The sequence below is a fragment of the Lathyrus oleraceus genome, chromosome 6, assembly GCF_024323335.1.
Source record: "Lathyrus oleraceus cultivar Zhongwan6 chromosome 6, CAAS_Psat_ZW6_1.0, whole genome shotgun sequence".
Taxonomy (NCBI): domain Eukaryota; kingdom Viridiplantae; phylum Streptophyta; class Magnoliopsida; order Fabales; family Fabaceae; genus Lathyrus; species Lathyrus oleraceus.
Window position 1 is genome coordinate 140,052,121 of NC_066584.1, and position 15,378 is coordinate 140,067,498.

The 15,378-nt window shown below is 35.5% G+C and overlaps 1 protein-coding gene across 1 annotated transcript in view; it reads right to left on the reverse strand.

The window, feature by feature from the left end:
- Positions 1-505: 505 nt before the first annotated feature.
- The window catches only part of LOC127094439 (uncharacterized), a 34,483-nt gene continuing 19,610 nt past the window's right edge, over positions 506-15,378 (reverse strand). The window contains exon 2 of the mRNA XM_051033272.1: positions 506-1,030. Coding sequence (XP_050889229.1) covers positions 506-1,030 — 525 coding nt within the window. The remainder of the gene's footprint in view (positions 1,031-15,378) is intronic.

Genomic DNA, 15,378 nt, shown 5'->3' on the forward strand with positions numbered 1-15,378 from the left:
GCAACACGAGCCCCTTCTTCCCTTCTAGCCAGAGCTTGTATAGCCTCAAAGATTTGCTCAATTTTGCTTTTGACAAAGTCCATCTCCTCTCTGAAGGCAGCTTGTTCTTCTCGAACTACATCCATGATTCTTCTTGTGTTAGAGCGAGTAGCGTATGCACGTTGAGGAATCAACTTGAACTACTGGAGATGAGGAAAAATGGAATGAGTTTTTGTTTTGAGAAATGAAATGCATGATGCATATGTTAATGCACCTGGATTTAAAAATTGTCTTTTATGCTTATGTTCAATTTTATTTTCAGGGAACCGTGTTAGATTCCTTGTTATTTAACAAGCATTTAAAGAGATCACGGGGAATAAAACAAGAATGGAACCAAACTTTTTGTACAAAAGAACTCAAAATTCTTCATTCATTCAATTCAACAGCAGAGCACAAGGATTGAGTACAAAATTCTTTCAAACATAAAGGAAAGTACAACATAAAAAAAAGGTCAAACTACAGGCTTCTATTTGTTGAGATCTTCCAACTCTCCTTTGAACCTTTTCATCATGTCTTCACAAAGATAAATAAAGTCAGTCACTGAAGAAGGGATGTTGTCATCGTCTATGTCTTCCAGAGTACATCTTAGCATCAAAGGCACCTCCTTGGCCATGCCATTGTAGAAGTCTATCAAACTGACAAACTTGTCTCGATACTCATTTCTTTGTTTATGTAAAAACTGGATGGTTTCCTCGCAGGCTGCCAAACTAACATTCACATTTTCCCTTGCATTCATCCAATCTTCACCTTCTCGTAGCAAAAAATCATATCGGCCTCTCCAGTATCTCTCCCACTCATTAGCATTCTCAGCCTCTTGGCACTTTCCTTTCCACATATCAGGTGTAATCTGAGCAGCAGCCAAAGCACCCTCTTTACTACGGCGTTCTCGTTCTGCCCTTTCTTTTGATTTACAAAGTGAAGCATTGAGGTCGGCTATTTCAGCCTCAAGCGTATCTCTTATCTCCTTCTTTTGTTTTGTGGCGAGCTTCCACTATTTATCTTTTTCACGGCAATCCCTCTCAGCCTCTTTCAGTTGGCTTTTGACAGTATTCAAATAGTTGTCAGCCTGATCTGTAAAACCCTAATTTTGACCCTAAGATCCCTCATGGCATCATAACATTGCTCATTTGCATTTTCCTCAAGGATCATAGCATCTTGGCTCCTTACCCTAGGTTGGGACTTGTGTGAGTTGGTTTGATACCACCAAGCATGCTTGAATTGTATATTATTGCTTTTCTTATTTTGTTTACTAACCAAAAACACAAAAATATGTCACTAACTTATTTTGTTTTGAAGCTCAAGCAGTCATGTGATCCAAGGCTCCTAGGAGGCCCCTATACTCAAAGAAAAGAAAGCATGAAAATGGTTTCCAAAGCTCTCAATCATCATATATGCCTCCTAAGTATTTCAATTTGCCAATTTTATCAAGATAAACCAAAGATTTTGAAGATTGCTTCTCAAGGAAACCCTAATTCAACTGTGCATTGACTGTGCCTTGCTCATGAAGCAACCTACACCTATGATCAAATAAAATCAAGGGAATTTATTTCATTCATCATTTTATGAATATATGAGCCTATGTGAGTGTCCTCAATCATTCATTCATCAAGATTTGAAGTTTGGACTTGAGAAGTTGATCAGCCAATTCATCTAACTAAATTGAAATCTACTGACACCTAACTTTTGATGTGTTCGTCAAATGAAGATTACCCCAAGATAAAAAATGTTATTAAGAACCATATTAACAACTTTCATTTTCATAAAAAATTCATTTGAAACTTTTAAGGTCATCATTCATTTCAAAACATTATAGGTCATTTTGACTGAAACCCTAATTTTGGGTCAACTTCCCAAGGACCTAACTCCTTCATTTTTTATGATTTTGAGGTAAGACCAAGTGCATTAGAAATTTTAAGATGTCTACTTCAATTTTTATGTTGGACAAAATTTCATAATCCTAAAATAAGTACATGTGATAATACAAAACATTATAGGTCACTTTGGACCAAAGCCATTGAATCTTGAAAAAGTCCAACTTTAAGTGCCCATAACTTTCTCATCAAAAATCAAAATGATATAAAATTTAAGTCCAAATTGATTGTCTTGAAAATATATACAGCATTTATGTTAAAGGTTTTGTCATTTGAGGCTTGCATCATTGAAACAGAAGGGCTTGAAGTTGGTCCATTTTGGCAAATTTTCCAAATGCATGTTTTGTACCTTGAACTTCATGGCTAGTTTTCAATATTTTCCAAACTCCAAATGGATTTTTGTTAAACATAGCTTTTTTTCCTTATCTCAATACCTATCCAACCATTACTCACATTCCTATGTTTGAATTTTCCAATTGGGACTTTCGAAGAGATGAACAATTATGACCAATTATGCATTTCATGTTAAATTTTCATGCACAAGCATATGCCTTGCAAACTGCACGTCCAAACCTTTTCATAATCATTTCATCTTGCATTTGCAATTGGTTTTGGGCCTCACATGCGCCTGTACAGGCCCATGCATGGAGGACCCAACTTCATGCACACGAGTTTGCTCACACTTTGCATCAGTTGTGGCTATAAATAGATTGCATTGCCTCACTCAATTGGTAACCTAAAGGCGCCTGAATCCCTGCTGAATTCATTCCCTAACCTCTCACCAAAGGAATTTGAGTTTTCACTTTCATTTTTCAAGTGTGATTTTCAACAACATCGGTTGATTATCATCACTAATTCCTAAGCCTAACTCTCATACCAAGCATCAGGATCAAGCTGCAAGCAAAGGATTGGTTGAATTGTGCTCACAAAAGCTGCTCTACAAAGGTTTATACCTCAACTGTTTTGCTTCGAATCTCACTGATTATTGTGCATTGCTTGTATTAGTTTGGTGTTCTGAAGTCCTCATGTGAGAGGCAAGCCAATGTTGGCTTTAATTTTTGGAATTGGTGAACTTCAGATTGAACACCTAGTTTTTCAATCTCAGATTTCTTCTTCTATAAGGATCTTGAGTAAAAACTAAGGTTACAGGGGTGATGTACATCACCCCAGCTTTAATTTGGTATATGGATTGCGTGTTTTAGTTGAGGTTGCAAAACCTGTAACTGGTGGCCGGATCTGGCCTTCTCACCAGAGAAGACGGTGGTTTCCACCACCGTCCCCACGCGTTCAAACCATGGCCGTTGGATGATGATCTCCAGATCTAATCCTGACCTTGCATTGTTATGACTTCATTTAATGCTGCATACCACGCGTTTGACCAAAGTGTATCATGAGCGTGCGCCTAGGAGCCTTCTGGTCAGCCACGTCAATTAATGAGCTCTGATCAGACGCCTGTGGTTTTTTCTATTTTCTTAATTTCTGTTTTAATTTCTTTTAATCCATTAATTTTCAAAAATTCATACCTTCTTTATTTGGAATCACAAAAATATTGGACCAATTGCAAAAAATTTCTCTTAAATTCTAGTTTAATAAAATGATTTTTAATTATTTTTGTGATTCCATTTAATATTTTTTGTGAATTTTTTTCTTTTCTGATTGTTTTTAATTCATTTAAAATACCATTTGATATTCAAAAATGCCAAAAATATTTTCTTAACATCTTTGGATGATGATGAATCTATGAAAAATATTCTCATCAATTTCTTAATTGATTTGAGATTTATTTGAGATTTTAGTCCAATTATGTTATTTTTCTTCATTTTTAATTGTTTAAAATTAGTTTCTGTTTTCAAAAAATGTTGAGAAAATTTGTCAAACTTTGTTTGACCATGTTAGACTTATGATGATCCAATTGGACTTATCCAAGTTGATTTGAATTGGATTTGAAGTTTGACCTTTATTTGTTCATTTTATTTCATGTATTATTTTAATTCCAAAAAATACCAAAAATATGTTTGACCTTACTTGACTTCTAATCTTCATTTCACTTCTGTTTACCATTGATTGATGTTGATTTCATTCATGTTTGATCAATGTGTTTTGGTTATGTCATTTGAACTTCCATTTTGTACATTCCATTTCCATCTTCATCTTCTTCTTTTTCTTTTGACCAATGAGTTAATGATTTGTGGTTAGCCTTGACATATGAGAGGCTTAATCTTCTTTGATCCAAATCAAATTCATCTTGATCAAAGATCAAGTGAATTGCTTTGTGTCCAAGATAGGTTGCTTCTTGGTCAAGCAAAGAACCTGAAATCCATACAAGGTCATTCTTTTTTTCTTTTGGCATGGCAAGTTGTAGGAGCTTGGCTTACTAGTCATGATCTCTAACTTGTGTTTATTTGCCTATAGGTTTATTGACCGGCCTCAGATAGGTGTGACTACTACATTAGTCCACTTACGATTGCTTAACATAGCGCTAAATTGCCTTATGGCACACTAACACTAACTACTAATTACTAACTTTTAATTCAACCATTTAATTCTTGCAATTTACTTTAATACAATTTAATTTCTTGCTCATTTATTGATATTGTCTTTTTCCCTTTGCTCACTTGAGCTCATTATCGCATCCGCGAAAAACAACCGGCGAAAAAAAACAAACAAACAGAGCCGCCACCGTGCGTTATTTATCCCAAAGGAGGGAAAGGAAACGCTCGAAGTAAACCTGGAAAGGAAATGGTCTTACGACCAGAGATTGCAAGGATCGGGAGTCGGTTATGCAAGGGGAAGGTATTAGCACCCATCACGTCCATCGTACTCGACGGGATCCACGCTCAAGAGAATAGAAAAAAGGTTGCTGATAAACTGCTCAAAGAATGCACACACATTGGAATAAACAGGCGAAAGAAAACGGAGGAAGCGGACTCGGCAGGATGTCGCATCCTGGGCCTACGTAGTTTGTCAGAAACAAACATCAGAGTCGACGTAGTTCGGGGAAATGGGAACGGGCTCGCTAGGATATCGCATCCTATGCCTACGTATCTCATCTGGAATGAGAATCAGAGTTGTCGTAGTTCGGCTAACGCACGCCAAACAAAACGCTAAACGGAGACACTGAGACGTCAGAGCAAACACCCAAACACAAACTGGAAACGGAATGCCAATCGCTGGTCTTACATCCAACTCCAGACAAAACAACCACAAACGGGAAACCGACTGCCAATCGTTGGACTTACGTCAGACTCCAAACAAGCAAACCCACACGGGAAACCGACTGCCAATCGCTGGGCTTACGTCAGACTCCAAACAAAGAAACGCAAACAGGAAACTGACTGCCAATCGCTGGACTTACGTCAGACTCCAAACACGCATACAAAACAGAAGGGTCTCGATTGCAACTAGGGCAAGAGAAAGGGAAGGTCTCAATCGCAACGGGGGCGAGAGAAAAGGATCACAGTTAATTGTTAGTCAAACTCGACAAGACATCGCATCTCGTGCCTACGTATCTCATCTGAACATGAGAATCAGAGTTGCCGTAGTTCGGCTAAACTATTCTATCCTAACCAGAGACTAGGGAGATAACAAACTACTAGGGAGACTACGACTCGAGCCTAGAAGTTGTCATGCATACGATCCCTATGTTGAGGTCTCTAATCCTAACTCGCACAGGAAGCAAGCTAGCCTAAACAGCAAGTAAGTAAACACAAGCATAAGAGAGCAAGCACACACACTATATGCAAACAAGTGGCTCATACAAGGCTGGGCTTTAGTCAAGGGGTCAAATCAACCTCGACAAACAAGCCAACTGTTATGGGTGTTTTGAGCTCTTAACCACTGACATTGACCGTCAGGGTGAGCAGATGAAATGGATATGAGGGTTATGCCTCATAGCTCTTAACCCAGGCCTGGGTGAGCTTGAATCAAAGAATGTGTGGGAGTCCAGAATGAGGAACTCTATTCCACAATGACTGACTTTATATACAAGATTTTGGGCTTTTGTTCAAAGTGCATCAACACATGGTGTGAGCAAGATGAAAGACACAACTGAATAGCAGGGGATGAATTGCACATCCCTTTTATCTACCAATGCCTCTTCACTTAGGAGGTCTTTACATGTACAAGGAACAAAGATAAACAACCACAAACGTTGCCTCTTAAGGAGGGCTTCAGACAGGTGCCTGTTGTCGCACCTCGAAAAATGGGGATACGACTTTAAAGCGAAGCACGATCGCACGCTCGCAATGATGGACTGAACAGAGTCGCCACCGAACTTTATTTATTCCCAAAATGGGAAAGGGAAAATATCGATAAAACCCATAAAATAAAGGATAAGATATGGTCGTCGCAACCAATATCAGGGTTCGGGAGTCGATTACGCAAGGGGAAGGTATTAGCACCCCTCACGTCCGTTGTACTCAACGGGAACCATTAGGTTAGTTGTGTGCGTTAGTGTTAATTGAAATGTTAGGCTTTTTGAATTATTAGGTGGGAAAGAAAGAAAGTAAGAGGGAAGAAATGTTTTTTTGGATTTTTGACGAAGGACTAAACCTAAGTTTTTTATTAGTGGGCCTGACAAGATTTATAAATCCTGCTCCTACGTATCTCAGAAATCAAGGCTTACGTAGTTCTGGGTAGAAAAATGTTTGTTTGTTGGTCGATTTTAGCGAAAGCTATATTGTAGTAATCGACAAAAACATTGTTTTACCTAAAACAGATGAGGAGTGGACGCATACGACACATCGAACGGATTTATAAATCTACATTCGGAAAAGCGTCATTTATCTCTACTCAACAATCGTGGCCGAAACATTATTTTGCATCACCTTAAGACAATATATCTTTCGTTTATGAAAAAGGTTTTTGATTAATCGCACGGCGGCGAGAAAAGAATTTGATTGGTTGGATGTATTTTGAGTGATGGCGAGAACTTGGATGAGCGAGATATACGTCTCGAATCCTAGTCTCAGGAGTGCGCGGTATACACCACGTTCCATTTCCATCTTTATTAGCAAAAGTGTTTAATAAAGATTAGGTATTTTAGGTTTGCTTGAGAAAGGGTTTGAAGAAACCGTATTGACAATTTTAGACGATGGCGAGAGCTAAGATTGGCGAGGCATACGTCTCGAATCTTAATCTCAGGAATGCACGGTATACACCATGTTCCATTTCCATCTTTATTGAAAAATGTTTGATGAAAATTAAGTATTTTTAGGTTTGATTGAGAAAGGGTTTGAAGAAACCGCATTGACAATTTTAGACGATGGCGAGAGCTAAGATAGGCGAGGCATACGCCTCGAATCTTAATCTCAAGAATGCACGGTATACACCATGTTCCATTTCGACCTTTATTGAAAAAGTATTAAGGTAGGAATTAGGTATTTTGAAGTTTGAAAGACGAGCACTTATGACTTGCAAGCTCTTACAGCTTGGGTCTAGTACTCGGGACTACGTCTGGACATTCCACCCAGGCAGTCTGTTTCTTTCCAATATTGCTAAGAAAATGATTCGAATATTTACGAATGTTTTGGAGGGGAGACGAATATTTATGGCTTGCAAGCTCTTACAGCTTGAGCCTAATATTCGGGATTATAACTGGATATTCCATTAAGGTAATCTTTTTCTTCCAACTTTATTAAGAAAATGGTTTAAATATTTATAAATATTTTGGAGAGAAGAAGAATATTTATGGCTTGCAAGCTCTTACAGCTTGAGCCTAATATTCAGGATTACGAATGGATATTCCATCCAGGTAATCTTTTCCTTCCAACTTTATTAAGAAAATGGTTTAAATATTTATAAATATTTTGGAGAGAAGACGAATATTTATGGCTTGCAAGCTCTTACAGCTTGAGCCTAATATTCGGGATTACGACTGGATATTCCATCCAGGTAATCTTTTCCTTCCAACTTTATTAAGAAAATGATTTAAATATTTATAAATATTTTGGAAAGAAGACGAATATTTATGGCTTGCAAGCTCTTACAGCTTGAGCCTAATATTCGGGATTACGACTGGATATTCCATCTAGGTAATCTTTTCCTTCCAACTTTATTAAGAAAATGGTTTAAATATTTATAAATATTTTGGAGAGAAGACGAATATTTATGGCTTGCAAGCTCTTACAACTTGAGCCTAATATTCGGGATTACGACTGGATATTCCATCCAGGTAATCTTTTTCTTCCAACTTTATTAAGAAAATGGTTTAAATATTTATAAATATTTTGGAGAGAAGACGAATATTTATGGCTTGCAAGCTCTTACAGCTTGAGCCTAATATTCGGGATTATAACTGGATATTCCATCCAGGATAATCTTTTTCTTCACGTTTTATGAAAATGATTTGAAATTATTTGAGGGTAATTGAAATAAAGACAAGTAAATGCGAGCACGCAAAAAGAAAAGAGCTCATTGTAAGAAGGCCCAAGAGTAAGCCATGTGACCGAAAACCAACCGAAATTGAAAGCAATTGAATTTAGCTCTAAAATAACTTAGAGTGGATCATGTAAGAACCACTCTATAAGACATTGAGCCAACTGAATCTATGCGTCCAAACAATTTTTGAAAGTCAAATTGGATTTTAACTCCCGAATCTCAACACAATGAAAAATCAAACAACAAATCAAATATATTTATTATCATTATATAACTTTTACAGTTTTTACATCAACTCCAAATAATCAAAGAAATACAAATTTAACACGACACACACATGCTATTCACAATGAATCCATATTATTACAAAATCGACATAAAACTAACAATAAAATAAAATATAAAAATAATATTAACACACTACAAAATATATATATATGAAAAAAACATTATAAAATATATAAACTTCACAAAACTAAAACATAATTATATATTTATATATATAAACTTTTAACTAAAATTATATATATATATATATATCTACATATAAAACACAGAAGTATCCTAACTATATATACATATATATAACTAAAATAGAACAGTATATATATAATATATAAAACCCACGTAAAGAAAAAATATATAAAATAAAAAATAAAAAAATAAAACAGAAAGTAATATATATATATATATATATATATATATATATATATATATATATATATATATATATATATATATATATATAGATTCAAACTGGAAAAAATATATATATTATAAAATAAACCTATAAATAAATAAAAAATTTGCAAGTATGTATATATTATAAACCTATAAATAAATAAAAAATCTGCAAGTATATATATTATAAAATTATAAATAAATAAAAAACAGAATGTATGTATGTATATTGTTAGTGTGAATAGATATGATTTATTTATTTTCATGAAGTTGTGAGATGTTTGTACATGAGAGAGGAAATTTGTTATGATAGTAGTGGAAAGTATGTTGTTTGTATGGATTTACATGTGAAGGAAAATTGTTGGTTTATGGTATAAAGAAATAAAGTGATAATTTTCATGGTGAGAAATTTATGTGTGGTTATTTAATGAGTGTGAGTTTAATGTGTTGTTGTTGTAGGAATAAAGAAATATAAAAATATAAACTCACCTGCAGTTTGACACTCTTGCTCCATTCATAATTTTATTGATTTGGATGAGTGGCTTTTGGTGAGATGAATGGAAAGGTTGACACTTGCGAAAAGGAGAATATGTGAAGATGAAAAGAGTGTATCAACGTGAATCTCAGAACTTCATCAATCATTGCCATTTTCTATATATACTTTTATCACTTTTTCATTTTGAAATGAACTGAAGAGAGATACTTGGACTGGGGCGCGCCGTTGGCTCACTCGTGTTCCTCCGTCCCCCCTCTCTCAACAAGTATATATGTGTTATTTATTAGGCTTTCTCTATTTTTTTAAATGACAATAGTGCCCTTGGAATGTTATTTAGAGATAAAATAAAATAAAATAAAATAAATTAAATAAAATGAACACTTTAAAAATAATCATAGTAAAAAATGAAACAATACTACAATTAAATATATTTACTTTTCATGAATATTTTGATTAAAAAATAAAAATAAAAATAAAATGATTTAAAACGAATAAGAGTCGGATGCAAAAATGCTTGAAAAATTAAAATAAATGCACTAGAATGATCAGCGCGAAATAAACTTATTGGCAAAATACAACGTTTCTTTTAATTTTGAAATAAATTTTGACCAGTTAAACAAACTCGAGATGATCAAAAGGTGACCGAAAAATTAGTTGAAAAATAAATCGAGCATACCAGGTTAAACTACGTGAAACGTAGATTAATAAAATTGATGTCTAGAAGCTTGATTTTAAAATTTTCCGTTCACTGATTTAACGCACATCCGTTGATTAATTCAATCGGTTTGTCTGTAGATCCGAAAAAATTGTTTCGACTGATATTTTAGGTACTATGCGGTATGGAATGCATGGTATGCTATGTAGACATGCAATAACTATGATGAATGTATTGAATCAGCGATTCAGGGTCAAAATTGGGGTTTGACACCTGCCAAAATAACATGACAGGTCTTCCAGACTACATGGAGAATAGGAAGTTACCTAGGTGGTATGCCAACCACAAGCAAAACAACTCAAACAATGAGTTAAAGCGGCTAAAGTACCTGTAAGAAAAGCCAACCAATCAGTATTATGTTCAGACAAACAACCAACAGATAACAACAGTCAGACAACCAATATACACAACATGCAAGCTTATGTGCAAGCATTCAAATTGTTTTATCATCTCAAATGACCTACAAAAAGCAAGGGTTAATGGACAAAGTAAATAGCAACACTCAAATGATGAGGCAATATCAACCATGGAGATTGGATGCTCGGTCCTGAAATACACAGCTCAAATGTGAGTTCAAACCCCTAGGGCAAAGCCTAGGGTCAAAGATGGAGAAAAAGTCAAAACAGCAACTAAAACTCAACATAAAGCAACTACATTCACTCAAGAACATGTCCTAAAAAGGACCAAATCAAAATCATTAAGCAAAGTCAGGTAGTGAGCAAGAGAAGGCAAAGACAATTTCAAAGCATTCAAATGATCATCAAGAATCAAAATTCCATATCAAAACAGAAATGAATCAAATAATTCTGGAAATTTTCATGTGCATACAACATGTCTAATACAATCATCATGCCAAAAATCATAAACAGAGGAGCTCATTTGATATGGATATGAAAATGCACAAGCTAGACATCCAATTGTGTGACACAAATTGTCACACCTAATGTACATGTGTCCCAAACAGTGAAGACAATAGCAAAAAATTCCAAATAAAATCACACAAATCCATCAACATGTTAAGAATCATCATGCAAAATTTCATGGCAATTGGAGCATTATTGAGCATTTCATGATAGAAAGAATGAGGCAATGTCACAAATTCACACATGTTCACATAATCAACCACAATTCAAATTCCAGAAATGATAAAATCCTAAAATCAACACCAAAAAATTCTAGACATTCCAAGGATCATGTAGCAAAAAACCTGGAATTATTTGGATCATTCTACTATTAGTTATGATTTTTTGAAGATCATGGAAAAAATGAAATAAACATTGAAATAACAAGGAAATAATGAAAATGAATTAATAAAATGTGGAGTCCTTCAGCCAGAATCGAAGCGAGGATGCGCCCGCTGCCTGAAACGACGTCGTTTCAGACTAATGGAATTAAAATGAAAAAAAGAAGCGAAACGCAGGCGCTGGGATTCGAAGGGAGAACGCGCTCCAGGACGAAACGACGTCGTTTCGCCTGGTTCTAGGGTTCATACGCAGCGCTGACTAGCACTGTTCCTAGCGGCGGCTGGTACGGTGGAAACCACCGTCTTCCTCATGAAGACGGTGGGTGAACAGTAGCTTCACTCAATTTTTTTTGCAGAATTTCAAAATGAATATATCATTTGAATGGTTATGACATGTAGATTACAGATCGACTATTAATTCACATAAATTCATCATGTACAAAGCAAATCGAGCAAAAACATTTTTGGATTCAAAACTCTAATCAAGCATGTCTCTGCCATTAGTACATCATTTCACATGAAATTTTCACCAGATTGATCAGCATTCAATGATCTACACTATCATGGCAATAGTTTTGAGAATTATGAAGTTCAAAAAACCTACCTCTTGAAGAGCAGTTCCTGTAAACGCACGATTCAAGGCCTTGCAAGCTGCAGATCTACTCCTGAAGTGATGTCTTGAAGCTTTGTATAATAATTGAAGCTTGAAGATGCTTGGATCGAGCTCAAATATCTACTTCCATCTTCATGAATTTGCTTGGAGCATGCACAAATTCTGGCCAAAATCAATGATCCAAGGCTTGATCTACACCAAATCAATATCACAGAACAAGAATATGGAAGAAAAACTCAATGTTATGTGGAAGAATTTTGAATTTCAATGGAGAGAAGAATTTGGAGGGAAAAAGTTTTAGATCTAGAAATGATGAATAATCACAAACTCTGTTAGGATTTAGTTTATATACCATGTGTTAATCCTACTGAAAATGTAATTAGCAATTGTTAATTGTGATTAAGTGAAAACAAGGTGTGTGAGCAAATTTGGAAAATTGGAGGTGTATGGAGCATGCATACGTGAACAGTAACCATTGAGAGCTCATATTCACTTAAAAACACCTCATGCACACAATGGCAATGTCATTTTATCCATACAATGCACCAATTTTGAATTTGTAAATTTCCCTCCAAAATAAGCATGAATATGTATATAATCATGTGATGAATTTTCATGTAATGTGATGGATGATTTGGAAAATACATGTCATGGCAAGCAAAATGCAAAAAGAGCCACTCAATTTGGAGTTATGAGTCAAAAGTTATGCCCTTTTGAAGTTTCAAGCACACTTGGCAATGATTTGATCATATCTCCTCAACCATTCATCATAAATTCATGATCTTGGACTTTTTAGAAATGGGAGAGAAAGATCTTCAACTTTCATGTTGGACAAAAATTCATTTGAAGCTGCTTTGATGATGTAAGATCAAGTTGAATTTAAACCAAAAACTTTCCATTTTTGGAAACTTTCAATTACAGGTCACTTTCCATTTTTGGAAACTTTTGATCTGACCTCAAATTCTTCAAGATATACATTTGACATGATGAATAAACATTGTTGGAACATGAATGGGATGAAACAAATCAATTTCCCAGTTCAAAACCCACAGTTGACTTTCTGTTGACTTTTATGGGCCTCTAGATGACTTGGAAGTGCTTTGATCAGCTTGAGCCTCAACCACTTGAGGAATTGGCTCAAATTAGCTCAATAATATAACCATATGATCTCCCTCCAAGAAATAAACCCCATCTCCTTGAGAAACCCTGACTGGTAGAATGGCATTGATTAGGGTTGACCAGAGGTCAAAACCCTAATCCCAAGGAATCTGACAATGAACAATGAACCCCTTACAGATGACAATAACCATGATGATGATGAAGTATCCTTGCAACCAAGACAAAGCTCAACCTCCTTGAAGGACCAAGAAACCCTAATTGAAGCACAAACCCTCAGATGGCTAGTGATCAATCCATGAGACCCTCAGGCTTGAATCTCTTAACCTCTCCATCTTCTGAGAAAGACTTTGGAGATGACTTGTCTATTTTCACATGATATGCAATATGCAATGACTAATGCCCTAAAACATGAAATGCAAAATGCTAAACTAGTCCCAAGAAGAGGAGGGCAAATTTTGAGGTGTTACACTCATGTTTATGTTTATGCTATTTGCCTTTTGCTCACTTGAGCACATTATTGTGTAAATATACTATTGCCTTATGCTTGTTTTGTTTTTGTTTGTGCGAACCCAATGCAAAAAGGAGAAAAGACTTAGAATTAGGACCTCGCCTATGGTTATTGGAGTTTCAAGAGCAACTAGGCCTCATTCCTTTAGAATGCTAAAATTGTTGAAGAGCAACTAGGCCTCATTCCTTTAGAATGCTTAATCTTGAAGATGACTTGAAAGGACCCCTAATCTAAACTCTCTCTTTGTTCATTTCTATTATTGCATTGTGGAACTTTTTGATTGTTTGTTCTTGTGATAGGGATTCCAAACTTGAGCTAATTAGAAGGACCATTGTCATAATTATCCAAGTTAAGAGAAATACAAGCCAAATTGGAAGATCCTAGGAGCTTGATTGATTATTTGATTGATTGCTTAAGTTGATTGTTAAGTTTAAAGGAAAGGAGCAACTTGGATCATCTTTATGATCTCAAGAAAGGAACTCCAAGGGTTTTATTTCTCTTCTCTCATCTTTGCATGTTTAGGACTAGCCCTTCTCTTCTTCTCTCCACTCTAACCCAAGCCAAACTCATTTTTGTGCAAACATTGACATTGTTTTCAAAACTAGAAACCTAGGCATTATGCCTTTGATTTTTTCAAACTCTTTTCATAATACTTATTTTGAATTGAACCTTAAGTCAACTTTGACTTTATTTTTGTGAATACTTCTAATCTGTAAATACAACTCACTCAAATTGTTTTTCTGGTTCCAATGGCCACCTTTGCCAAAGCTTTTCATAAACATTAGCTATTAGGTTTGAGTTATCATAGTGAATGATATAAACCTCACATGTATCCTTAGTGATTGGACTATAAGTCTTCCATACTTATTATAGGGTGGATCCCTCACTAGTATGTTGAAGCTCTCCTCACATGGTGGACTTGTGGTTTCGGTTGAGTTTTATCCCTTTGATAACAAAAGACCTTAAGGATTTTGACCAATCAATTCACCAACTTGTTTTGAGATTTTTACCCCGAACTACGAGGTTTTGATCCTACCTTTGTAATGGTACGTAGGCAATGGGTTTATCCATTCAAACATAAAAATTGTAAATAATTTGTATATTCTCTTCTCATCTCCCCAATCATGTTTGCACAAATATTTTCACAAATACCAACCTACCATACAACATTTGTAAAAAGGGCTCCCTTAGAGTACTAAGGATATTTTGGATGCTTAAAACCTTCCCATTGCATAACCAACCCCCTTACCCAGATCTCTGACATTTTTATTAGTTTTTTATTTGATAAAACTTCTCGGTTTTTGTTCGCTTTCTAACCTTTCCTTTGGATAAATAGAAGTGCGGTGGCGACTCGAATTGTATGATTTACTTTTGATTTAGTCAATAAATCTAAAGGTAGCGAATACCCCGCTACAGAAAAGTGGCGACTCTGCTGGGGAAATTTTCCTAGTGGGTTTTGCCTACTTTTTGCCTTTGTTGTATTGTATGTTTATATTTACTTGTGACATATTTTTGTGCAAATTTGGGATGACTGTATTGTGTGTAATGTTTGGTTTGCTTGATATATTAAGTGCTTGTGTGCTTGGTGGTCTCTTGTGAGATGAGTTCTATACCCGAACTCGAGTGCACTTATGATAGGAGAATGGCATAGTCTTGTTGACTTGTGTGGAGTTATTCCTAAGCAAGTTGACTTGCAAGCCCATTCACTTGGTGGA